The sequence below is a fragment of the Herpailurus yagouaroundi genome, unplaced genomic scaffold (assembly GCF_014898765.1).
Source record: "Herpailurus yagouaroundi ecotype Mexico unplaced genomic scaffold, PumYag 207, whole genome shotgun sequence".
Taxonomy (NCBI): Eukaryota; Metazoa; Chordata; class Mammalia; order Carnivora; family Felidae; genus Herpailurus; species Herpailurus yagouaroundi.
Genome location: NW_024412438.1, coordinates 4035129 through 4061194, shown reverse-complemented (window position 1 = coordinate 4061194; position 26066 = coordinate 4035129). Strand labels below are relative to the sequence as shown.

The 26066-nt window shown below is 43.0% G+C and overlaps 1 protein-coding gene across 7 annotated transcripts in view; it reads right to left on the bottom strand.

The window, feature by feature from the left end:
* Nucleotides 1–26066, bottom strand: part of LOC121015622 (GON-4-like protein) — a 75973-nt gene that overhangs the window by 32576 nt on the left and 17331 nt on the right. For all 7 annotated transcript variants that reach the window (XM_040452688.1, XM_040452689.1, XM_040452694.1 and 4 more), the window contains 8 exons: nt 15290–15483; nt 14521–14595; nt 14288–14338; nt 11556–11606; nt 11139–11234; nt 10071–10190; nt 9328–9498; nt 5597–5789 (listed from right to left, as the gene is read on the bottom strand). In XM_040452688.1, the coding sequence (XP_040308622.1) occupies nt 5597–5789; nt 9328–9498; nt 10071–10190; nt 11139–11234; nt 11556–11606; nt 14288–14338; nt 14521–14595; nt 15290–15483 (951 nt within the window). The remainder of the gene's footprint in view (nt 1–5596; nt 5790–9327; nt 9499–10070; nt 10191–11138; nt 11235–11555; nt 11607–14287; nt 14339–14520; nt 14596–15289; nt 15484–26066) is intronic.

Here is a 26066-nt window from a genome sequence, read left to right as displayed (position 1 = left end):
GAGGGGCAGAGAGAGAGGGAGACACAGAATCGGAAACAGGCTCCAGGCTCAGCCATCAGCCCAGAGCCCGACGCGGGGCTCGAACTCCCGGACCGCGAGATCGTGACCTGGCTGAAGCCGGACGCTCAACCGACTGCGCCACCCAGGCGCCCCAGAGTTCTCAGCTTTTAGTTCCCCGGCTGTGGCCTCTGCCCGCTTACTCTTCTGGCTGATCAACCCCGGCATCCACCCAGCTGATCTCAGTCTGTTGTTCGCCTCCAGTGCTGCCTCTTAATTGTTTTTTGGCAAATGAGACTCTCAGTTTTAATAATACGCAGATCAGATGGCACAAGGAACATGTAAAAATAGCCACGTTGTGCTACAAAAACAGACCAGCATCTGGCTAAAGTTAGGGACTGGGGTCTGTATGTAGCATCATTTCCTATTCGTCAGCACTCAGTAATTCAGCTGGTGGACAGGGGGGTCCACGCCTTCCCTATTCACTGGCTTTGTGTTCTCTTTTTTAATCCGTCCTAATACATAAACAATGACAAAAAATACTGAGATTTAAAGAAAGAGGCTCTCCACCCTCCCCACTAACCATTATTCCATTTTCTCAATCCACCCTTACCATACACGCTTACTTCTCCCAGATCAGCAGTCTCCAATCTTTAGGGTGCGTGAGAATTAGATCCCTAGACCACACCCATTGGAGATTCTGATTCAGTCAGTAGGAGGGGAGGCCCTGGAATCTGTATCTTTAACACAACCCAGCACGCACACCCTTCCATTCCTTGACTCTGACTCCAGTTCTAGAGATGATGCCATGAGCAGCACGACCTTGGACCCCAAACTCCTGATACCTGAGATTCCGGCTCTTCCTCCACAACAGCCACCAGCTCGGCTCTTATAGCCACGACGATGGAAACCAGGGAAAATCAGGGCACCAAAGCTGCCAGCACAGAGAAAGCCATGAGGTCCTGCTATGGTCAGCATTCGGCCTTAACTCTGGCCTAGGGAACGGGCAGCAGGGCTTGCTAGGGAAGAGTCCTACCCACCTAACACCTTCTGTCCTTGACACCTCCTTCAGTGGGACACGTTCCTAGAACACTGAGCTGGGCTCGAGCCCTAGAAGGAATAAAACTGGGCAATGCAAGGAAATTCTGAGATTTCTGTGAAACGGAAAGGACTATATTTGTCCCTGGTCATGGCTTTCTGCAGAGATTCTGAGCCTTGGTATCACGGAACTTGGGATAGGTTGGTAGGAAAAGGTTGTATCAATAAATGAACACCAAGAGATTTATAAATCCCGAAATAATATTCAATGAAAAAAATCCACGATCCCTATGAATCATGAACCGTCATCGTGGAGAGGGGGCTTTCATAGTTTTCTTTTTTTTTGAAGTTTATTTATTTTGAGGAGGGGAAGGGCAGAGAGAAAGAGAGAGGGGGAGAGAGAGAGATTTCCAAGCAGGCTCTGCACTGACAGACTGAGCCACCCAGGCACCCCTCAGTTTTGTTTTTTTTTTTTTTAACATTTATTTATTTTTGAGACAGAGAGAGACAGAGCATGAACGGGGGAGGGCCAGAGAGAGAGGGAGACACAGAATCTGAAACAGGCTCCAGGCTCTGAGCGGTCAGCACAGAGCCCAAAGCAGGGCTCGAACTCACAGACCGCGAGATCATGACCCGAGCCGAAGTCGGACGCTTAACCGACTGAGCCACCCAGGCGCCCCTTAAAGTTTTCTTTATACAATGTTTGATTTCTGTCCACCAGGCATGTATTATCACAAGCAGAGAGCAGAAGACTCCCAGGAGGACGTGTCCTACAAGACCCCTCACCCATAACGTTACCTATCCCCTCGCTCGCGCCTTCCTCACCCTAACTGGCACCAATGGCAAACATCCTTCAAAGGTCCATCTCAATTACCACCTCCTTCACAGGGCTGCCTCTGATCATCCTAAACGGGAATTCTCTGTCCCTCTTCTAAAGCCGGTATTCATGCCACTTTGATGGCGCATCTGAGTTCATCCAACTTCGTTCACCTGGGGTGCACTGCGCATCTATGGACCAGGCACCATTCAGAGGTATCTCAATCTGGCAAAACGATCATGCTCCTTTCCCTTTCAGGATCCTAGTACAATGCGTCCTAGAAGGAAAGTACTCAATAAAATTTGCCAAGTAACGTATAATATAATTTTAACAGCTTCATAAGGAGGGGCGAATGAGTAGCTTAGCTGGTTAAGCGCCCGACTCTTGATTTCGGCTCAGGTCATGATCTCGGGATTGAGAGGCGGAGCCCCGCATCAGGCTCCAGACTGGGCATGGGACCTGCCTGGGATTCTCTCTCCCCGTCTCCCTCTGCCCCTCTCCCCAGCTCTCAAGCAACCATGCGTGTGCACTCGCTCGCTCGCTCTCTCTCTCTCAAAAAAATAAGGTATATCCAAAGACTTATTCTCTTTCATTCATTTATCCTGACTTATTCCTAGCCTTATCTACACAAATATTTATTCGGTCTATTTCCGTTAAAGCTACACATTATTTATCTTAAAGCATTACGCTTCAACACATAAATCTTATGGTAGTTGTTCTCAGAAGACAGGGAAAGAATGAAAGATGTGCTCTGCAGGTTGTCTGTAATTAGACTTTTTTTTTTTCTAAAGTGTGAGTCTTCCACAACACAACCAATATTAATATTCGGGTCACTCTCCACTAAAAAGTCAAAAAGAAACAACAAGAACAAAATCTGCCCGATTCCAACCAGAAAAGACCCCGAATAGCCAAAGCAATCTTGAAAAAGAAAACCAAAGCAGGAGGCATCACAACCCCAGACTTCAAACTGTACTACAAAGCTGTCATCATCAAGACAGTATGGTACCGGCACAAAAACAGACACTCAGATCAATGGAACAGAATAGAGAACCCAGAAACATATGGCCAACTAATCTTTGAAAAAGCAGGAAAGACCATCCAATGGAATAAAGACAGTCTCTTCAGCACGTGGTGCTGGGAAAACTGGACAGCGACATGCAGAAGAATGAACCTGGACCACTTCCTTACACCAGACAAAAATAAACTCAAAATGGATGAAAGCCCTCAATGTTAAGACAGGAGGAGAAAGCAGGCAAAAACCTATTTGACCTCAGCCGCAGCAACTTCTTACTCAACACGTCTCCGGAGGCAAGGGAAACAAAAGCAAAAATGAACTACTGGGACCTCATCAAAAAGCTTCTGCACAGCGAAGGAAACAACCAGCAAACTAAAAGGCAACCGACAGAATGGGAGAAGATATTGGCAAATGACATAGCAGATAAAGTGTTAGTATCCAAAATCTATAAAGAGCTTATCAAACTCAACACCCAAAAAACAACCCAGTGGAGAAATGGGCAAAAGACCTGAATAGACACTTCTCCAAAGAAGACATCCAGACGGCCAACCGACACATGAAAAAATGCTCAACATCACTCATCATCAGGGAAACACAAATCAAAACCACAATGACATACCACCTTACACCTGTCAGAATGGCTAACATTAACAACTCAGGCAATGACAGATGTTGGCGAGGATGCGGAGAAAGAGGAACCCTCTTGCACTGCTGGTGGGAATGCAAACTGGTGCAGCCACTCTGGAAAACAGTATGGAGGTTCCTCAAAAGACTAAAAATAGAACTACCCTACCACCCAGCAATTGCACTATCAGGTATTTCTCCGAGGGATACAGGTGGGCTGTTTCGAAGGGACACATGCACCTCCACGTTTACAGCAGCGCTGTCGACAACAGCCAAAGGATGGAAAGAGCCCAAATGTCCATCGAAGGATGAATGGATAAAGAAGATGTGGTCTATATACACAAAGGAGTATTACTCGGCAATCAAAAAGAATGAAATCTTGCCATTTGCAGCTACGTGGATGGAACTGGAGGGTATTATGCTAAGTGAAATTAGTCAGTCAGAGAAAGACAAAAATTATATGACTTCCCTCATACAAGGACTTTAAGAGACAAAACAGATGAACATAAGGGAAGGGAAGCGAAAAGAATATAAAAACAGGGAGGGGGACAAAACAGAAGAGACTCATAAATATGGAGAACAGACAGAGGGTTACTGGGAGGGGGGATGGGCTAAATGGGGAAGGGGCACTAAGGAATCTACTCCTGAAATCATCGTTGCACTACATGCTAACTAATTTGGATGTAAATTCAAAAAATTAAATTTAAAAAAAATCTGCCGGATTCCATCAAAAGAATGTGACATCACCTGCAATCACTATAGACTAAGACCATCTCTAACATCTAAATCTACAGAAGCTTATTGCACAGAATCAGGAATGATGCCCGATTTCCACTGTAGTACACAGAGAAAATCACCAGAGACAGCTTCTGTAATGTTGATTTCACTAAATTAAAGCACTAAATGTTAGTACTGTTCTAGAGTAAGGGTTGCAGTAGGGATTCTCATAGCACGACTGTATGCAGTCAACACTGTTTCTGTCTGGGCACTGCTCTGTGCCCACTTCTGGCCATACTATTACATCCGGGTAACTGCCTAGCCCACGCTCACCACTGCTAGGCACTGCCACTCCCAGGACCCAGGCTCACACGGGCTTCCATCACCACCAAGAGAGCGGGCCCGTGACCAAACAAGGCCAGTCTGGGTTGTGCCTGTGCATTTTTCAGACTGAAGCCTGCAGGAAAGGGTCCCTCTGGTGTGGACGCAAAGCAAGAAGTGAACGGTGAGCTGATGACCACCGTGCCAGCCTTACACATAAACAGGGCTGGGCACGGGACTGACCCATGAAAAGGAGTCAAGACGCTGGCTCCAGAGATGGAAGGAGCCACAACGGGGCCTCAAAGCCACTGCCGGTTCCCTTGATCTCCCCAAGTCCGGTTCCATCCGACGTGCACTTGGCACAGCGGCAGCTAGCGCTGTCACGTGCATCACACAGGTCCCTGGCTGGCACAGCAGTCCTCCAGGGGGTCAGCGCACCCTCAGGCAGTCATATATAAAATTATTTCTGCATTTATGTTTCAGGGGACGATTCTTAGCATTCCAAAGATTCCGAAAAGGACTCTGAACCAGCACACCATGCAGAGGACCATCCACGGAGCTGTCATAGCACCACAGGCTGACAGACGACACCGTACACGTGCCAAGCACAGCACAACATACAAACATGTCGAATCGCCATCTTGTACAACCTGGAACGAATGCAACCAGTGCGTCAACTATACTCAAAAGATTCTTTTTTTTTTTTTTTTTAATTTTTTAATTTATTTTTGAAGGAGAGAGAGACAGAGCATGAGCAGGGGAGGAGCAGAGAGAGAGGGAGACACAGAATCCGAAGCAGGCTCCAGGCTCTAAGCTGTCAGCACAGAGCCCGATGTGGGGCTCAAACTCACAAACTGTGAGATCATGACCTGAGCCGAAGTCAGACGCTTAACCAACTGAGCCACCCAGGCGCCTCACAAAAGAAAAGATTCTTAACCCAAAAAAAGGAGGGGACTTAAGTACTGATTTAAAATTGTGAGTTCAATAAAAAATTAAGTTCAGTTAAGCTTCGGACTAATGACAATTCGACCACAGAGTGGAGAGTGCACACAGACATGACCACTTACCCTCATTCCCCACGTCGTCGTTCATGAGCCCGCCCAGCCACACTTTCCAGTCCTCGTCGTCTGCTGTATTGGGGTCATACATGTCTGGCGTGATGTCTGGAGCCCGGAGTTCTGCCTCCAGCTGCCCCAGGGGAACGTCTTTTAGAGGCATCTTAGAGCGGGTTCGGAATGCAATGAGGCTATCGTCCATGGGCTTGTCAACAAAGAAGGGATGACACGGGTCACTTAACGCCTAGTGCTTCCCAATTCTCCAAACCTCCTCACACCTACACCTCATACCCCTGCACTGTTCTTCTTGGCTTCAATCACAAGGTCTCCTCTCTAAACAGGTTGGGTTTCTTATTCTTTGAAAAACGTTAAGGACAATGACATCAGCTTTAAAAGAAACATTAAAAAAAAATTTTTTTTTAACGTTTATTTATTTTTGAGAGAGAGAAAGACTGAGCATGAGCAGGGGAGGGACAGAGAGAGAGGAAGACACAGAATCTGAAGCAGGCTCCAGGCTCCGAGCTGTCAGCACAGAGCCTGACACGGGGCTCAAACCCACGAACGGTGAGATCATGACCTGAGCCGAAGTCGGACGCTCAACAGACTGAGCCATCCAGGCACCCCTAAAACCAACATTTTAGTGGCGGCTCAGTCGGTTGAGTGTCTGTCTGACTGCTGATGTCGGCTCAGGTCGTGATCCCACAGTTCCTGAGTTTGAGCCTGGCATCGGGCTCTGTGCTGACTGTGGAGCCTACTTGGGATTCTCGGTCTCCCTCTCTCTCTGCCCCTCCCCCACTCACACTCTCTCCCAAAATAAGTAAACATAATACAATAAGACAAAATCAACATTTTAGGAACATCCGTAACAGCTTTACTAAGATCTAATTTCCATACCATAAAATTCATCCTTCTGAAATGTGTAGCTGAGTGGATTTCACTGCATTCATAGAGCTGTGGGACCATCACCAGTATCTAATTCCGGAATACTTTCTTCGCCCCTAACGGAAATCCCAATCTGATTAGCAGTCACTCTCCCCTCTCCCCCTCTCCTGGTCCCTGACACCCATGATCTCTTTTCTGTCTCTACGTTGGCTCATGCGGGACATATCAAATAAATGGAATCATACACTATGTGGCCTTTTGTCTCTGGCTTCTTTTACTTAGCATAATATTTTCAAAATTCACCTGTTTTGTAGTGTAAGTCAGTACATGATTCCTTTTCATTGCATGATAGTGTCCCATTTACACTTTGGTGTATCCACACTGCAAGGAATGAAAATCTGCTGTTTCCACTTTGGGAAAGTTTATTATGAGTAACACCACAATGAACGTTTGTGTACTCGCTTTTTACTTGGATGTAACGTTTTCAATTCTCCTGGAGTGGACTTTCTGGGCCACACAGTCACTATGTTTAATGTTCTGAGGAACCACCAAACCATTCCCCAAAGCGGCCGCACCATTTCACATTCCCACCAGCAATGTGTGCGGGTTCTCCACGTCTCCACATCCTTGCCAACACTTGCTACTGTCCATGCGTTCACCCTAGCCGTCCCGGTGGCTGTGAAGTGCTGTCTCATACTTTTCATTTGCATTTTCCTAATGACTAATGATGTTGAGCATCTTTTCACATGTTGACTGGCCATCTGTAGGTCTTCTCTGGAGAACTATCTATTCTTATCCTTTGCTCATTTTTGGCTATTCTGGGTCCCTTGCATTTCCACGTGAATTTCAGGATAAGCTTATCAATGTCTGCCCAAAAAGGAAAAAGCAGCTGGGATGTGGACAGCGATGATACTGAAGCTGTAGGTTAAGTCAGGAAGTTCTCACTGGATGACTGCAGCCGTCTAGTAACTCTTCTGTCTCCTCCCTTGCTCTCCCACCTTAACCAAAGGAGAGTTTTTAATTCTTTTTAATGTTTATTTATTTTGAGAGTGCAGGTGTGCATGGGCACGCTGAGCGGGGGAGAGGCAGAGACAGAAAGAGAGAGAATCCCAAGCAGGCTACGCACTGTCGGTGCAGAGCCTGACGAGGGGCTCAATCTCATAAACCATGAGCTGAGCCAAAATCAGGAGTCGGACGCTCAACTGACAGCCACCCAGCAGACACCCGGATGCACAGCTCCTTCTAATTCAGATCTGGGCTCAAACTCAACAATCCCAAGATCAAGAATCACATGCTCCACCGACTGAGCCAGCCAGGAACCCAGGGAGGCCTTTTCTGATCATGTTATGTGAAGTACTCTGATAGGCATTACCATATTTCTTCGCTTTTACTTAGTTCTTACTTGAAATGATTTGTTTATGGTGTCTCTCTCTCTCTCTCTCCAATAAACTATAACCTCCAAGAGGAAAGAAAGACCTTTTCTGTCTTATACTGCTATTCCCCAACTTCCATCGTTCAGCAAGTATACGAATAAACGGTTACATAAAACACTACTGCCCTCTAAACACTATGCACTCACCCCCAAAGCAGTGTGATTAAATTAAATGACCCTTTCGGGGGTGTTCCATTCAATATTCTCTTTTTAAATTTTAGAACAGACATATTTTTCATTAACCTACAAGACTGGTGGAGAAAACCTAGAGCCTTAGAAAGAACTGGCTAAATGGTGGAATTCAGAAAGTCCTCTCAATTGACACCAACCACAGCAATGACTGTTTCCAGCAAGAAGAAGCAACAGATGCTTACTGGCAAAAAGATGTTTGGCTTCACAGTATATCCCATAAGATACATATGAATTTAGCAATGGAAAATAGGAACATTATCATGAAGAAATCAAGCAGACATCACCATGACCATGTGATCACACCTCACACAGCAGGTGTCACGTCCCTCCAGATACGATGCACTAGAAAGGACATAATCCCCTCTGTGCTGCTTGTGCCAAAAGCGTGTAACCTGAATGTAATGATGACGAAATATCAGAAAAATCTAAATTGAGAAATATTCTGTAAAATTACAGTCCACACAGTTCAAAATGTCAAGGTTATGAAAGACAAAGAAATGCTGAGAAACTGTTCTAGACTAAAGAAGGCTACAAGGGGCACCCTGGCTGAGTCAGTCAAGGGAGCAAGTGACTCTTGACCTCAGGTCGTGAGTTCGAGCTCCACACTAAGCACAGAGACTACTTTAAAATAAAATAGAATAGAATAAAAATAAAATAGAATACAACAAAAATAAAATAAGATAAAATGCAATGCAATGCAATACAATGCAATAACAACGTATGAGGTAAGATGCCATATGTGTAATCCTGGACTGGGTCCCGCATCACGGGAACTTGCTTCTTTTGCTAGAAAGGACATTACTGGGACAACTGGTAAAAATCCAAAAGAGGACTTCACTAGATTAGATAATATTACTTCTTTTCATAACAGAATGTCCTATTTTAGAGAATACACATGCAAGTGTTCAGGAGAAAAAGAGCATTGTGACTGCAACATGAAGTGACTCAGGAAAGCAAGTATGCAGACAGAGAGAAAGCGGCGGGAGTGACAGCACAGACACGGTAAAGGTCAGGACCCGGGGGCCGGCTGAAGGGGAGGCGTCCTGTGTTCCACAGTTTGAAATGCTCTGCATCACGTACCCACTCCTTCCCCAGGGGCTACAATTCTCCCAGTAAAGCGGCCTGAACCAGAGGATCAAAGGCCTGCAATTTCACAACTTCCCTTCTCCCTTCCCAACCCGAGCAACAGCTATGTGACCCCGTCCGACGTCACCAGTGACAGACCTCCACTGCTCACCTGGAAAGAGTCCATGCACACCGGACTGGAGGCCAGCTCCTCATCTACCGCGTGCAGCTTCTCCATGAAAGTGCTGTCCCTGCTCTGCTTGGGCTTTGGGGGAGGCGGGGGCCCCATGGGCACGACCTCAGCACTGATGTGCCTAACGGCAGGTGTGGGTACTTTCTCAGCCTGAATGAAAGAGGCAACGATGTTAAAAAGTGAAAGGGAGGGAGGAGAAGAGAAAGAGAGGAAAGGAGAGAAAAGAAACAAAAGAGGTGGGCAGAGACGGGCACATCTTTCATATGCCAGTGATCTTTCCCTTGCCATGTAGACAGAGCTACATAAAAACAGATACACTGTCAAATATATTAATCTAATTAGGTTCCATCCTATGTCCAATGAAGCCAACAGGATGCTGCCTAGGTGATCAAAAGTGGAAAATCTAACAAAAATGGCTTTAGGACAACATTAGAAAAAAGACAAAGCTAGGAGAAAAGAAACCGCTAGTCACCCATATCTGGCTGCTCGGAGGACTCAGAAAAGCACCCCCCACCCCCATCACTGAGCTCCAGTTTGCCTCTCAACTGCTGGCTGACTTAAATAAAGGACTCTGAAATCTGAACAGTTCTGACGAGGCACAGGCAACAGCACAATTAGCGGGACCGAGTGGCGTGTGCTCAAGGGGGACGGCTCAGCATCCCACGGACAGCCACCCTGCGGCGCAGTCCCATCCTGGTCTCTTGTGCTCGGTGCCGACTCACCTCCGATAATACGCCGCCCTCCTCATCCGTTTCAGTCACCTCGGAAGCCTGCCTCAATCTGGATTTCTTTGCCCCACGTGGGGACGAAGCGGTGCTTTCAACATCACTTTCCAATAAACTCTACAAGACAAACCCAGTTCGTGTTCACATTTCTGCCCCTACGTCATTCCACTGAGTCTGAAGTATCTCAAGAAAATTAATCAATTCAAAGAGAAAATAAACCTTAAACAGAAGTTTAATATTCGGAAGCTAATCAGATTGGTCTTCTCATTAAAATTACAAGACATTGGCTTAAAATCCTTTTACAAACAAGTCAAAGAATGCACTAAGAAACAATATTACACAGCAATGAGAACGAACAAACTGTGGCTGTAAGCAACTGTACAGAAGAATCACAAAGGGTCAGCGATGAAACAAAAAAACAAAAAAGCCAGACATGGGGGAGTACATGTAAGTTTAGAAGCAGCACGCACAGCGCTGCCCACTTAGGCAACAGAACCACAGAGAAAGAGGACGCGGGTACGCTGGTGGGGCTGCATTTAAGGAGTATGGAGAACTCTCGGGAGGACTGGCTTTATAATTATTTAAGCTGTATTTAAAAATTTTTATTCCGGGGGCGCCTGGGTAGCTCAGTTGGTTGAGCATCTGACTCCAGCTCAGGTCATGATCTCGCAGTCCGTGAGTTCAAGCCCCGCGTCAGGCTCTGTGCTGACAGCTCAGAGCCGGGAGCCTGTTTCAGATTCTGTGTCTCCCTCTCTCTCTGACCCTCCCCCGTTCATGCTCTGTCGCTGTCTCAAAAATAAATAAATGTTAAAAAAAAATTTTTTTTTTAATTTTTTTTATTCTGTGCACAGTTCTATACATTAGATGTGTGTTCTATTTCATAATATAAGACACGAAAACATTAAGGGAGTAGTAGGAAGAAGAGAAAATGCCTCGCAGTCTTGGATTTATGCAAAGAAATGTGCCTCGTTCCTCTCTACAGAACAGGCGACAACACTAAGGAGGCCTTACTGGGTCTCGTTTCTTCTCCATTAACAGCTAACACTCACGGGGGGAGCCACTGACCTCTTCAGCCGTCTCGTCCTCCTCTTCTTCATCTGGCTGGTACTCCTCATCTGAGGAGTCATCCTCTTCGAGGTGAATATCCACAAACTGAGGGGGCTGCGTTAGCACAAATTATAGAAAGAAATGAAGTTACAGGAAACACAAATCATACGTATTTGGAAAATAAGAGGAAGAAAGCAGAGCAGGAAAGAAATAATCCTAACAGCACAATGAGCAGCTATAGCAAGTAACAACAGGCAGCGGGTAAAGAGATTCCTAGCGTGAGAGTCAAACCTAAGAGGAATGGAAAGGAAAAAAAACAAAGATCGAATTAAAACAAGAAGACAGATCCCCCAAAAATTAAATAGAAAGGAAGTACTTAGATTTCAAAACTGATGAAGTCTTTCTGGAAAAAAGAATTACCTCTTCCAAGTTTACCTTAATTTCATTGGCCTTCTTAATTGGTGAAATATTCCATGTTGGAATTACCTACCAACAAAGAATATAAATAATTACGTTCTCTTCACCGAAAGAGACGGCTTTTCAATTTTACCTCCTCTTCACCATCACAAAGAGCCATCCATGTACCTAACGTGTAGGTGCAGGGATCAAGGAATATTAATTATCTCCAAGGGTATACTCTCAATTGTTTGTCAGAGCTTATCAGATGAAAAGGAGAGAAGAATCTATTTCAATCTAGCATCTCTGCCTTAACCCTAGTGAGACTTTATTAACTATAAGTAGAAAAAGCATCGGTCTTGCCTACTTTATTTACTTATATATTTTAAATAAACTCTACCCCCCACTGTGGGGCTCAAACTCACAAACCTGAAGAGTCACATGCTCTTCCAGCTGAGCCAGCCAGGCACCCCTGACTTTATATCACAACTTGGGTTCACATGGATTAATGAATTTGAAAACTATTTGTGAGGCACCTGGGTGGCTCAGTAGGTTGACTGACTTTGGCTCAGGTCATGATCTCACTGTTCACAAATTCAAAAGCCACACTGAGCTCTGCGCTGACAGGTCAGAGCCTGGAGCCTGCTTCAATTCTGGGTCTCCCTCTTTCTCTCTGCCCCTCCCCCACTCATTGTCTGTCTGTCTCTCTCTCTCTCTGAAAAATAAACATTAAAAAAAAACTATTTGTAAACTATAATAATACACATACCTAAGATACTATAGGTGACAGTAGCCTTTTTGACATCAGTATTTTTTTTAATCAATCACATAAATCCAACGTAAATGTGCCTCCCAAGAGCCAGCCATGACCAGTTCTTTTGGAAGGATTTAGGGGTAAAGTATCAAACTGTCCGCAACTTATTTTCAAATAGTACAGGAAAAAAACAAGAGATAGATATAAAGATATAAAGTAAAATATGGCAAAATTTTACAGTTAAATCTAGATGGAATCTAAATTTCCTATAAAATTATTTTTACTTCTTGTATGTTTTAAAATAACATAGTTGGAGTGAAATGTTTTTAAAGAATTTTTTTAAGGCTCTTACATGCTGCTGACAAAAAATGTCCCTGGAGTGTATAATTTCTTGAGCATTTAAGGTGACCCAGTGAAAATCGGGTTATTGAGCACAACCCAAGAGGCACTGGGTTCTATCTCCACAAGGAGCCTCAGCCTCTCCACATCTCCTCAGCCCTGCCATGTCCCAGCCCCTTCCCTTGCTCTGTTGAACTAGGCCCAGTATAGGGTAAAGGGAATGATGTGATTCTGGTCCACACTCCTTCCCGGCTGTGTTTCTAAACCAATCAGGTTCCCTACTGCCAAATCCATCCAAAAAGGCGGGGCAAGGCAGCATCCGGAAGTGTGCTGGAGTCCTGGAGTGCGTCTATTAAGCATTAATAAGCAGGAAACTTGGACTTCAGTCCTTGCTGTCCCACATACACTAACATCTTGGGCTGTCCAACTTATCTATTCTTATTCACAGTTGGTAAACACAGCCCAGAGCCTGCTTTGGATCTCTGTTTCCAAATCAAATATGGAATTACTTTCAATTATACTTTGTAGGTCAGGCAGACTTCACAGAACTCCCGTCTCACTGATGGCTGCTTTCATCAGAGCTACCACAGGCTCATGTGTGATTACTTCCCGGAGAAATGAAATTTCACTATATGCAACTGGGGTTAGCTGATCAGACAAAACAATACAATGGCTGTCAAAAACAAGCCAATGCAATCCTTGGCTGCATTAAGAGAAATACGGTACCTGAAACACGGAGGGGATAACCTAACTTTAATCCATACTAGTTAAACAACATCTGCAGCAGGAGACTCCACGCATACTTTTAAAAGGACACAGACAAAGTAGGCACATGCAGAAGAAAAGGATCAGATTAGTGTATGTACTCAAAGCCTTCTCAGGTGAAGACCAATGAAACACTGAGAGACATTTAGCAAGAAAAGAATATTACAAAAAGACATACTAGTTTTCTCCTACTAGAGGGAAGGTCACGTGGACTTATTTCTTCTATACAGCTGCAAAGAACAGAACCGGAAAAAAGACAAGAACACCAATACGCAACATGAGTCCTCAAGGCAAATCTTCCCTACACTGGAGAAAAAGTGGACCGCCTCAGGACTATCGCCTGCCTGTCACAGGTGCTGAGCACATACTGGACTTGTTGAGTAGGATTTAAATGGGTCCCAGCATCTGCACCAGAATACTCCAGAAGTCTTCAAACGGCTCTCATCTCTCAGTGTGCAAAACAGCCAGCTGCTGTTTCCAATAATGCATGTTCCCAGGCCCTACATCCAGCTCCCCGTTCCGGGTCTGAGGCGAGCCAAGGAATACGCATTTTTCATTAGCACTCCTGAGGGACCCCACGCCAGGGCGACATTGATGCAAGTGCTCCCTGGAACATACTTGGAAAAATGCTATAATGCCACATATAACGTGAATAGGAAAACCGACCCTGCTCACGCTTTCAACCGTGCTAAATGGTTATCTACCCAGCACTTCCAAAAAGCAAGACCTCCACATCAACTAGAATAAACTCTGATATTGATTCCGCACGTTGTCTCTATTTCTCTTTCACAAGTATTTCAGGATGCAAACCCAGACCATAGTAAATCCTTCCTATATATTTTCCCCTGCAAATAACCTGTAATTAGATTTTATTTACCAAACTAAATAAAGAAAAAAAAAACAGAACACCCACCACTCCTTTTTCCACCACTTCCTTCAGTTTAGAGCGTGTCATTTTGGGCTCCTGAGGCAGGGAAAATGAGAAGAAAACAGTCAATAAAAATCATCACGTGTACCTGGGGTTTTGAGATGCTACCTCTGCCCCCAACCACCAAGCTATTTACACAGTCCCAAGTAACGCCCTACGCGCAGCCCCGTTACATAGGTCAGTTCCCTGACATTAAAGGGTAACAGTCAACTACTCACAAACATGGGCATATCTTCCGTCTCACTGATGGCTGCTTTCATCATAGCTACCACATGTTCATTTGTGATTACTTCCTGGAGAAAGATGAAATTTCACTTTATGCAACAAAGATGTGTAATCTAGACAACGCTCAGTCCTCTGCAACTCTGCTAGAGTGGACACATGTCCACTGCATGTGGACACGGAATGGACAGATGAGAGCCAGAAACTGAAACGGCTTCAGACTGGGGTAAAGCCGGTTCTGGACAGAAGCACACAGTTCAAACTGTAATAAAGCAGCGAACAGATGGATCCCATCGGCAGCTACCAAGAGCATGAATGAGATTCCGAAATAACGGACTACGTGCTTCAGAGAAGCAGTAACAAGCAACGAAGGTTTTGTAAATGGCCGTGTTGATACATATCAAAGAACAGTATCAGCAAATGTGCACAGTAAACCGTTAACCTGGCATCTTTTCAGATCTATCAACCCACCAAAGAGCAGGTCCACTGTGAACATTATCATCTCTGAGTCTGCCAACCACGAGGACAACCCATCAAGTCAGTGGAGGAAGCAGAGGAACAGTTTACCTTCCCAGTTAAGGTCTCTTTAAATGTGTGTTCAGATTTCTAATGCGTGCTGAGTGCAATGAGAAAGCGTGTTGGGAGGGAAAAAGTTTTTTGGCGCACACACCTCACAACATCACCAATTCCCATACTAAGAACCAAGAATTCCCTGAGTGTTTCACGTGCTCTCCAAGAGGCGTTTCCATCGCGTTCCTTACTCACGTGGAGGATGTTGCGCACGTTGACCGCGGTCAGGTTGTGCTGCTTGGCGCCGTCCTCCAGCGTGCGGTCCAGCACGTCGTCCAGCTTCAGGTCGCAAGCCCAAGTGCCTTCTTCTTGACCCTTTCCATCTCGTTTCCTCTTGGTACCCTTTTTCTTTTTTCGCCTTTTCTCACTTTCTTCATTGCCTTGCTCTTCTGCAGATAAACCGAGAACACCATCAGAATCTCCAAAACAACCGCTCCCAGAACTTAACCCAAGAAGCCAATCGTAAATGAAAAACAAGCTGCCAGCTCACTGGCCTTGGAAATCAAAGAAGCCTACAATGTGGCGACAGTGACGGTGGAGTGGGGAGAACCGTCGTAGCAGTAACACCCGGTATTTGCTCAACATCTGTCAGGTATTCTGCTACACACTATGCATATTTATTTAGTCCTCCTAACAACCACGGGAGGCAAGGACTATTATCTCTCCCACTGTACAGACGAAGAAACTGAGACAGATTACGAACCTGTCCCAAGAGCTAGTAATGACAGGGCCATGCTCTGAAACCACGTTCTCTAGCCCTGGAACCCACAGTCTTAATTCCTGCTCTGCACTGCCCAGACAGTACACCAGACACCCTGGCTTTGTGTTTCAGTTCTGGGCAACCTCGGCCAGAGTCTCATTTTCTTTCTTCTGCGAATATAGACATCTGCCTCACAGGGATGCCACCAGATTAAGTGAGATAACTATATCGAAGTGCTTCATAACCATTGGAATGTTATATGATGTAATTTAACATCATTATTAGACTCCTCCATCTAGAAAGAAGAAAAACAAGGAGCAAACAATAAAAAATTCACTCTGAGCTCTACAAGAAAAGGGGGGGAGCATCAGAGTTCTCTCCATTCTACAAGAAGGGAGCATATATACAACCAGACAAAGGGAAAATCTTCCTGATTATTAGAATCTGTTAACTCTTGAAACAGACTATCACATAATCCCAAAACGAAGTTCTCATCCGTCCGACGTTCTCAGCCTGCTGCCCTCTGCGAACACGTATTAGAGAGGAGTCACATGAAGATGACCTTCTCTGTTTAAAAGGATTTTGTGATCTTCAAGCCACAGCCTGGCAAGATTTGCATCACGAAAAATTATTAGTGACTTGTGAACACACACCAAGAATCTGATCATTGTGTACGACTCCCAACCCAGTAATTCTTATTCTTAAAGAAATAATTAGATCTGCACAGACTAATCATCACACTGTTCATTTCAACATTATTTTTCTTCTTCCCTGAAGTTCATTTATTTGAGAGTGAGAGACAGAGCACACACACAGGGAAGGGGCAGATAGAGAGGGAGAGAGAGAATCCCAAGCAGGCTCCATGCTGCCCAGCGTAGAGGTAGACGCAGGCTCGAACCCAGAAACCGCAAGATCATGACCCGAGCTGAGATCAAGAGTCAGACACCCACCCGACCGAGCCACCCATGTGTCCCAACATTAATTATTTTAGCAAAAAGATGGAAAACACCTAAACATCCAATATTACAGGAGTGGTTAAGGGAACAATGGTACATTCATACACTGGACTGTAACTGAGTCATTAAAAATTGTCTTTTTTAAGCAATTGTGGAGGGAGGAGACAAGTAAAAATGTATTCTTTTTTTTTAACATTTAGAGAAAGAGAGAACACGCGCGTGCAGGTGTGGGGGAAGGGCTGAAAGAAAGGGAGACCGAGAATCCCAAGCAGGCTCTGTGCTGACAGCAGAGAGCCTGACGTGGGGCTCGATCTCATGAACCATGAGCTGGAGTTGGTCACTTAACCGACTGAGCCACCTAAGGCGCCCTAAAAATAAACATTTTTAAAAACCTTAAAAAAAAAAAAAGAGCTCTCAGTGAAATGGAAATTTTTCTGATAATGATTTTTAAGTGAAAAAAAAAAAAGAAAAGGTAGAATTCAAACACGAGCGTCTTACAGTCATGACACCTAAACCAAATGTGCTGCTTCAAGACGTGCCGCAAAAAGAATATAAAACCTCACAAAGTGTCTTAAGAGTGATAAAGCTCTTGACTGATGCTTTTTTGAGAAAGCAACAAAGGGAGAACTACACCCCACAACACACAACAAAACTCCCCAAAGGCCTCTGTATCCACATCTTTCCCCCAAGTCTCTCTTACCTCACCGGTTCTCCATGAATCCCAGAACTCCTCTCTGGTCGAGTCTCCTGGATGCCCTCTCTTTGCGCCCCACCCTTCCTCTCGCATCCTCTCTCATGCAGACCGGTTGGGCCCGGACTGGCCCGGTCGTGGTACTGCCATCTGCCCTTGCCTCCTCATCTTCCCTGGGCTGCAGCTAACAACGACCCAGCAGTTGCAGAACAAAGATTTCTGAGACCCGGAGAAGCTGTGATTCCGCCTTCCAATCCTATCCTACCATGTTATTAGTAACACTGTCAATTGCAAAACTGATCCAGGGGGGAAAAAGTTTCAAAGAAATGACAGAAGTTCAAACTATTAATACTAGAAGCAACAAAGTTTGTTAACTGAGACATCACCAAAAAATGAAATCTTTATAAAATTTAGACGTACAAAATGTAATCAGAATTCACTAAAATGAAGGCCAGAAAAGGAAACATATAATGGAAGCAGCTAAATTTCATAGAATTTTATATAGTTAGTTGATGAGGAACCAAACTATCCTTTAAAACAGAGCTTCTCAAGGCACCTGGGGGGCTCAGTCAGTTGGGTGTCTGACTCTTGATTTTGGCTCAGGTCATGATCTCACAGTTCGAGGGATCAAGCCCCACATTGGACTCTGCCCTGACAGCATGGAGCCTGCTTGGTATTCTCTCTCTCTCTCTCTCTCTCTCTCTCTCTCTCTCTCTCTCTGCCCCTCCCCCACTCTTGAGCACACTCTCAAAATAAATAAACATTAAAAAAAAAAAAAAAAGAATGGGGGTGCCTGGATGGCTCAGTCAGTTAAGTGTCTAACTCTTGATTTCAGTTCAGGTCATGACCTCGAGGTCCATGACTTTCTAAGACTCACATCCGGCTCTGTGCTGACAGTTCAGAGCCTACTTGAGATTCTCTCTTTCCTCTTCTCTCTGCCCCTCCCCACCCCTCTCAAAATAAATAAACTTAAAAAAAAAAAGAACGTAGCCATCATGTCAAATGCTATGAAATTTCTAAACTTTCACTTTCAGTTTCCATAAATTACTTTGTTTCAAACTAGTTCTCAAACTTGGCCCTGGTTCTCAGACCACACTTTGAGTAGCACTGTCTTAGGATATACGCTGAAAAACATTTATCCCCGCTAGAAATAAAATAAAAAATGAAATACCAAAATAATTTAAATGAAGAAAAATAAAAATAATAACAAATGAATTGTGATGAAAGTTTATCATGAAATTGATTTTTTACAATGTTTATTTTTGAGAAAGAGAGAGTGAGCGAGCTCAGGAGCCGGGAGAGTTGTTGGGGGGGGGCAAGGATCCTAAGCAGGCTCCACGCTGACAGCACAGAGCCCACAGAGCCCAATGTGGAGCTCAAACTCACCAACTGTGAGATCATGACCGACCCAAAGTCGGACGCTTAACCAACTGAGCCACCCAGGTGCCCCATCATAAAATTTAAATGCAAGTATTTTTTCAAGGAAAAATCATTAGAGTTAGCATAATTACATTTAGAATATAAACACGGAATCAAAGTGGAGTTAAACCATCTCAGTGTCTAAATTACATTATGCATACATATTTCTCCTCTGATTTCTGATTGTAATGCTGAGTTTTTATTATGGAGTGTATGTCTGTAAGGAAAATCTAATGCATTCAAATTCCAAAACACTACACAGTCAATCCAAAAAAGAACAGATAGTTCAACTATTTGCTATTCTGTTTTAAAACTAATCCTTTATCTTCTAAAATACTGGGATACCACGGACTCTATGAATTCTAAAGAGTTGAAATTTAAAATTAGAAAAAGGAAGCCCCTTTTTTTTGGCTTCCAAAGACCAGACTGGAAAAGATAAAGAAGAAAATCTAATTTTTCCTTCCATGAGATAGAAGATGGCTAAAAACAAGCCATTCCCTGAAAAATAGATCCAATGATGTAACCAATAAATTGAAAGTAAAATACACTATAAGTGTACTGTAAAGTGGATGAAGTCAGTAAAAATATAGGTGGGTTCTGTAATATCACCAAAATTGCCATGATGTATGAAAACAGTTGCTTAAGAACCTTGTCAAAAACACACCCAGGACCTTTGATTCTGGCCACAACTATGTTTGTTTGTTTTTTTAACACAGGAAACCTTCCCACCAAAAACAACTGTAAAACTATGTAAAACTACAATTTACCCTCAGACAACACAGGTTTGAACCGTCAACATCCACTTATATGTGGATTTTTTTTTTTCAATAAATACAGTATAGACATGTCTGGGTGGCTCAGTTGGTTAAGCATCCAACTTCGGCTCAGGTCATGTTCGTGAGTTTGAGCCCCATGTCGGGCCCTGTGCTGACAACTCAGAGCCTGGAGCCTGCTATGGATTCTGTGTCTCCATCTCTCTCTCTACCCCTCCCCTCCCTCTCAAAAATGAGTAAACATTAAATATATATATATAAATGATCCCAGATAAAAACAAAGCAAAGAATTTCAGGATGAATCAAAGCACAAGACAGGTTAGCTCTATGATCAATATAAATGAATACTAACTGGCTAACATAGTAACAATAACGTCTTAGGGATTTAAAACTTATGAAGAAGTAAAACATAACATCAATAGCACAAAAGGCAGGAGTAGATATATGTAGTGAAATGGCTATAAAATTCCTGTATTGTTTTGAAAGTGGTAAAAGCACACATTTAAGGTACAATGTAATGATTTCGAAGATGTATATGTTGGGGCACTTGCCTGGCTCAGTTGGTAGAGGATGTGACTCTTGATCTCAGGGTCATGAGTTCAAGCCCCAGAGTGGGCATATAGCTCACTTTAAAAAAAAAGAAAAAAAGTTTTGGGGCACATGAGTGGCTCAGTTGGTTAAGTGTCTGACTCTTGGTTTTAGCTCAGGTCATGATCTCATGGTTCATAAATTTGAGCCTCACATCTCCCTCTGCCCTGACAATGTGGAACCTGCCTGGGCTTCTCTCTCTGCCCTCTCTCTCTGCCCCTCCCCAACTTGCACTGTCTCTCTCTCAAAATAAACTTTAAAAATTTTTTTTTTAATTTAAAAACATAAGGGGCGCCTGGGTGGCGCAGTCGGTTAAGCATCTGACTTCAGCCAGGTCACGATCTCACAGTCCGTGAGTTCGAGCCCCGCGTCGGGCTCTGGGCTGATGGCTCAGAGCCTGGAGCCTGTTTCAGATTCTGTGTCTCCCTCTCTCTCTGCCCCTTCCCCGTTCATGCTCTGTCTCTCTCTGTCCCAAAAATAAACAATAAAACGTTGAAAAAAAAATAAATATAAATTTAAAAACATAAAAACACATCAAATCTTGGACTACTTTTAAAAATAAAAAGATGCATATTGTTAATCTATAGAGTAACATGTGCAAGAAAAAAGAATATAAAACTAAAGAACTAATAACGAAGAAAAATAAAAGTACTTGGTTAATCAAAAGAAGGAAAGAAGAAACAAAAAAAACAGAGGAAAACAGAAAATTCAACTTACGTTATGTTAAATATAAACTCAACTTATGTATAACGTTAAATATAGTAATACATTAAACATAAACTCAAATTACATTAAATATAAACAGGGGCGCCTGGGTGGCGCAGTCGGTTAAGCGTCCGACTTCAGCCGGGTCACGATCTCGCGGTCCGTGAGTTCGAGCCCCGCGTCGGGCTCTGGGCTGATGGCTCAGAGCCTGGAGCCTGTTTCCGATTCTGTGTCTCCCTCTCTCTCTGCCCCTCCCCCGTTCATGCTCTGTCTCTCTCTGTCCCAAAAATAAATAAACGTTGAAAAAAAAAATTTAAAAAAAAATGCGTTTAAAATATAAACAAAATATATGAGCTAATTAAAAAGCAAAAATGTTCGGATTAAGTTTTTTTAAAAAAGACTAGGCTACACATAGGAGAAACATTTAAAAACATTTTTTAATACATTTATTTATTTTTGAGAGACAGAGAACAAGTCAGGGAGGGGCAGAGAGAGAATGAGACACAGAATCTGAATGAAGCAGGCTCCAGGCTCCGAGCTGTCAGCACAGAGCCCAACGCAGGGCTCGAACCCACAAACCGTGAGATCTTGACCTGAGCCGAGATCAAGAGTCAGATACCCTTAACCAACTGAGCCACCCAGGCACCCTTAGGAGAAACATTTTAAAAATAAAAGCACAAAAAAGGTTGAAAGCAAAAGAATATAAATACTATATACCATGTATACACGAATATCACAAAGAAAACTTTAAGGCAAGAATATAAAAAGGAACATTTCATACTAATTGAGTTAATTCAACAGGAAGACAAAACAATTCTAAATTGGTATGCATCTGATAATAGAGCTTAAATATATAAAATAAAAGTTGACAGGGAAAAAAAGGATAAAGCCACAGTCATATTTGGAGATTTTGACAAATGTCATTCAGTAATTAATATAACAGTAGACAAAGAAATCAGTAAGGACATAAGAGATCTGAACAATATAAATAATGAACTTACAGACATATGTAGAACACAATACTTGATCTAAATGACAAGTGTCTAAATGACACCCACAAAATACATTATTTTTGTGGGCACATAAAACAGACCATATGCTCACTAAGGCTCAACAATTTTCAAAGGTCAGGAATCATACGGAATATACTCTTTGACCACAGTGGAATTAGCTAGAAATAAATAAAGAAGTTTAACTGGAAAGATCCTCAAATATTTGGAAAGTAAGCAATGTATCTCTAAATAATCCATAAATCAAAGAAAAAATCATAAAGGAAATTAGAAATATTTTAAGATGAATGAAAGCAAAAATATGACACATCATAGCTTGCAGAACACAGCGAAAGCAATGCTTCAAGGGAAAGTTACAACTGTGCGTGTATATATTAGAAAACAATTGAGGGGCGCCTGGGTGGTGCAGTCGGTTAAGCGTCCGACTTCAGCCAGGTCACGATCTCACACTCCGTTAGTTCGAGCCCTGCGTCAGGCTCTGGGCTGATGGCTCAGAGCCTGGAGCCTGTTTCCGATTCTGTGTCTCCCTCTCTCTCTGCCCCTCCCCCGTTCATGCTCTGTCTCTCTCTGTCCCAAAAATAAATAAACGTTGAAAAAAAAAAAAATTAAAAAAAAAAAAAAGAAAACAATTGAAAATCTTATAAGAGGCTAGAAAAGAACAAATCAAATAAGGTAAATTTCAGGAAGGAAATAATGAACAGAAACCAATGAAACAGAAAACATAAATAGAATTTAAAAAAAAGAAAGCCAAAAGGTGGTTCTTTGAAAAGATTAATAAAATTGATAAACCTCAAGCCAAATTTACCAACAAAAAAATCAGACTTATCAACAAAAAGTTTCCAACCAGAAATAAAGAGGACAGGGGTGCCTGGGTGGCTCAGTCAGTTAAGCACCCAACTTCAGCTCAGGTCCTTATCTCATGGTTCATGAGTTCTAGCCCCTCGTTGGTCTCTGTTCTAACAGTGCAGAGCCTGCTTGGGATTCCCTCTCTCTCCTTCTCCCTCTGCCCTTCCGCAACTCACTTACTCACTCTCTCTCTCTTTCTCTCTCTCTCTCAAAATAAATAAATAAACCTAAAAAAATCTTAAAGATACCCCAAAATTGAGGCACTTGGCTAGCTCAGTTTGGTGGAGTGTGCAACTCTTAATCTGGGTATCATGGAGTTCAATCCCTGTTGGGTATGGAGATGAGTTAAAAACTAAAACCAAAAAAAAAAAAAAATCCCCAAATAAGCCTTTTAGAAACAACTTTACATCAAAATATTTGACAATTTAGAGAAAACGTACAAATTCCTTGAAAAACACAACTGACCAAAACTGACAGAAACAGGAAATCTGAATAGTCCTAAAATTATTAAAGAATTTACTCCATAATTTAAAATCCTTTTGACAAAGAGAACTCCAAGCCTAGGTAACTTCTTGGTGAAGTCTTACAAAATTTTGAGAAATAAATAATAGCCTTACATAAACTCTTCCAGAGAGTGGACAATGATGGGAAACTTCCCAATTCATTTTATTATTTTTTTTAATGTATGTTTATTTTTGAGAGAGACAAAGTCAGAATGCGAGTGGGTTAGAGGCAGAGAGAGAGAGGGAGACACAAAATCCGAAGCAGACTCCAGGCTCTGAGCTGTCAGCACAGAGCCCGACACAGGGCTCGAACTCACGAGCTATGAGATCATGACCTGAGGTGAAGTCGGATGCTCAACCAACTGAGCCACCCAGGCACCCCCCAATTCATTTTATAAGGCCAGTTACCAAACACCAACACATGAAAAAGACATTATAAGAAAATTAAAGCCAGTACCTCTCATAAATAAAGACACAAAACCTTGAACCATGTATCAGGAAATGGGTCCGGCAGCTCATGGAAAGTCTGATATGTCATGACCAAATAGGTTCATCCCAGAAACGCCAGCTTGCTCTAACACTCAAAACCCAATCACATTTGTCATTAGGTACATGCACCTAAACACAGAGTTTTAAAATATGCAGAGCAGGGGCACTTGGCTGGCCCCATCAGTGGAGCACACAACTCTTGATCTCAGGGTCATGAGTTTGAGCCCCACGTGGGGTATAAAGATTACTTAAGGGGCACCCAGGTGACTGAGTCTGTTAAGCATCTAACTCAGTTTCGGCTCAAGTCATGATCTCACAGTTTGTCAGTTAAAGCCCCACAATGGGCTGTGTGCTAACAGCTACAGAGCATGCTTGGGATTCTCTGTCTCCCTCTCTTTATCTTCCCCCACTCACTCTTTCTCTCAAAATAAGTAAATATTAAAAATAATAAAAACCTTTTAAAATGAATAAAAGTATATAGAGCTAAAACTGATAAAGCTAAAAGGAAATATAGACAAATCCACAACGATAATTGGAGATATCAACATTTCCTTCACAATAATTGACAAATAGACCTTTCCCCAAGAGAAAAGTAGGAAGAGAAGAACTGAACAACGTTATCAATCAACTTGACCTAACTGACATTTATAGAACAGTGCACCTCGAAACAACAGAATACATATTCTTTTCAAATACATATGGAAGAGCTACCACAAAGATTATATTCTCAGGGTGCCTGGGTGGCTCAGTCAGTTAAGCGTCCGACTTCGGCTCAGGTCATGATCTCACAGTTCGTGAGTTCAAGCCCCGCGTTGGGCTGTGCTGACAGCTCAGAGCCTGAAGCCTGCTTGGGATTCTGTGTCTCCCTCTCTGTCTCTGCTCCTGCCCCACTCATGCTCTGTCTCTCTCTCTCTCTCAAAAATAAATAGAACATTAAAAAAATTTTAAAGGGGTCACCTGGGTGGCTCACTCAGTTGAGCGACCAATTTCGGCTGAGGTCATGATCTCACGGTTTGTGAGTTCGAGCCCCATGTCAGGCTCTGTGCTGACAGCTCGGAGCCTGGAGCCTGCTTCTGATTCTGTGTCTCCCTCTCTCTCTGCCTCTCCCCACTCATGCTCTGTCTCTCTGTGTCTCAGAAATAAATAAACATCAAAAAAATTAAAAAAAAAAAAATTTTAAAGGGGCGCCTGGGTGGCTCAGTCGGTTAAGTGGCCGACCTCGGCTCAGGTCATGATCTCACAGTCTGTGAGTTCAAGCCCCGCGTTGGGCTCTGTGCTGACAGCTCAGAGCCTGGAGCCTGTTTCAGATTCTGTGTCTCCCTCTCTCTGACCCTCCCCTGTTCATGCTCTGTCTCTCTCTGTCTCAAAAATAAATAAAAAAAAATTTTTTTTTTTTAATTTTTTTAAAAAAGAGAGAGAGAGTACATTCTGGGCCCTAAAATAAACCTCAATAAACAGAAAAAGAATGAAATGATACAAAATAGGACCTGAACTCAAGAGAATTAAATTAGAAATCAGTAACAGAAAGATAGCTGGAAATTCTCCAAATATTTAGAAATAAAACTACACACTTCTGAATAATCTGTGGGTCAAAGAAGACATCCCAAAGGAAATTAGAAAATATTGTCAACTGAAGTCCATGAAATATAACGTATCAAACAAAATTTGCGGGGCACAGCTAACACAAGTGTTTAACAGGAAAGTGACACATTAAGTACTATTAAAAAATAAGAAAAGTCTCAAATCAGTGATCTAAGCTTCCACTTTAAGAAAACCAGAAAAAGACCAAATTAAATCCAAAGCAAGGAGAAAGAAAACAGACAAAAATCAATGAAATAGAAAACAGAAAAATAGAGAAATTAATGAAATCAAAAGCTTGTCCTTTGAATTCAAAGATGAATACTGAAAACCGTCTAGCCAGAGTGGTTAAGAAAAAGACACAAATCACCAGTATCAAGAATAAAAGAACAAGGAGTACTGAAGCATAGGGGCACTTGTACCCCAATGTTCATAGCAGCACTCTCAACAATAGCCAAATTATGGAAAGAGCCTAAATGTCCATCAACTGATGAATGGATAAAGAAATTGTGGTTTATATACACTATGGAATACTACGTGGCAATGAGAAAAAATGAAATATGGCCTTTTGTAGCAACGTGGATGGAACTGGAGAGTGTGATGCTAAGTGAAATAAGCCATACAGAGAAAGACAGATACCATATGGTTTCACTCTTATGTGGATCCCGAGAAACTTAACAGGAACCCATGGGGGAGGGGAAGGAAAAAAAAAAA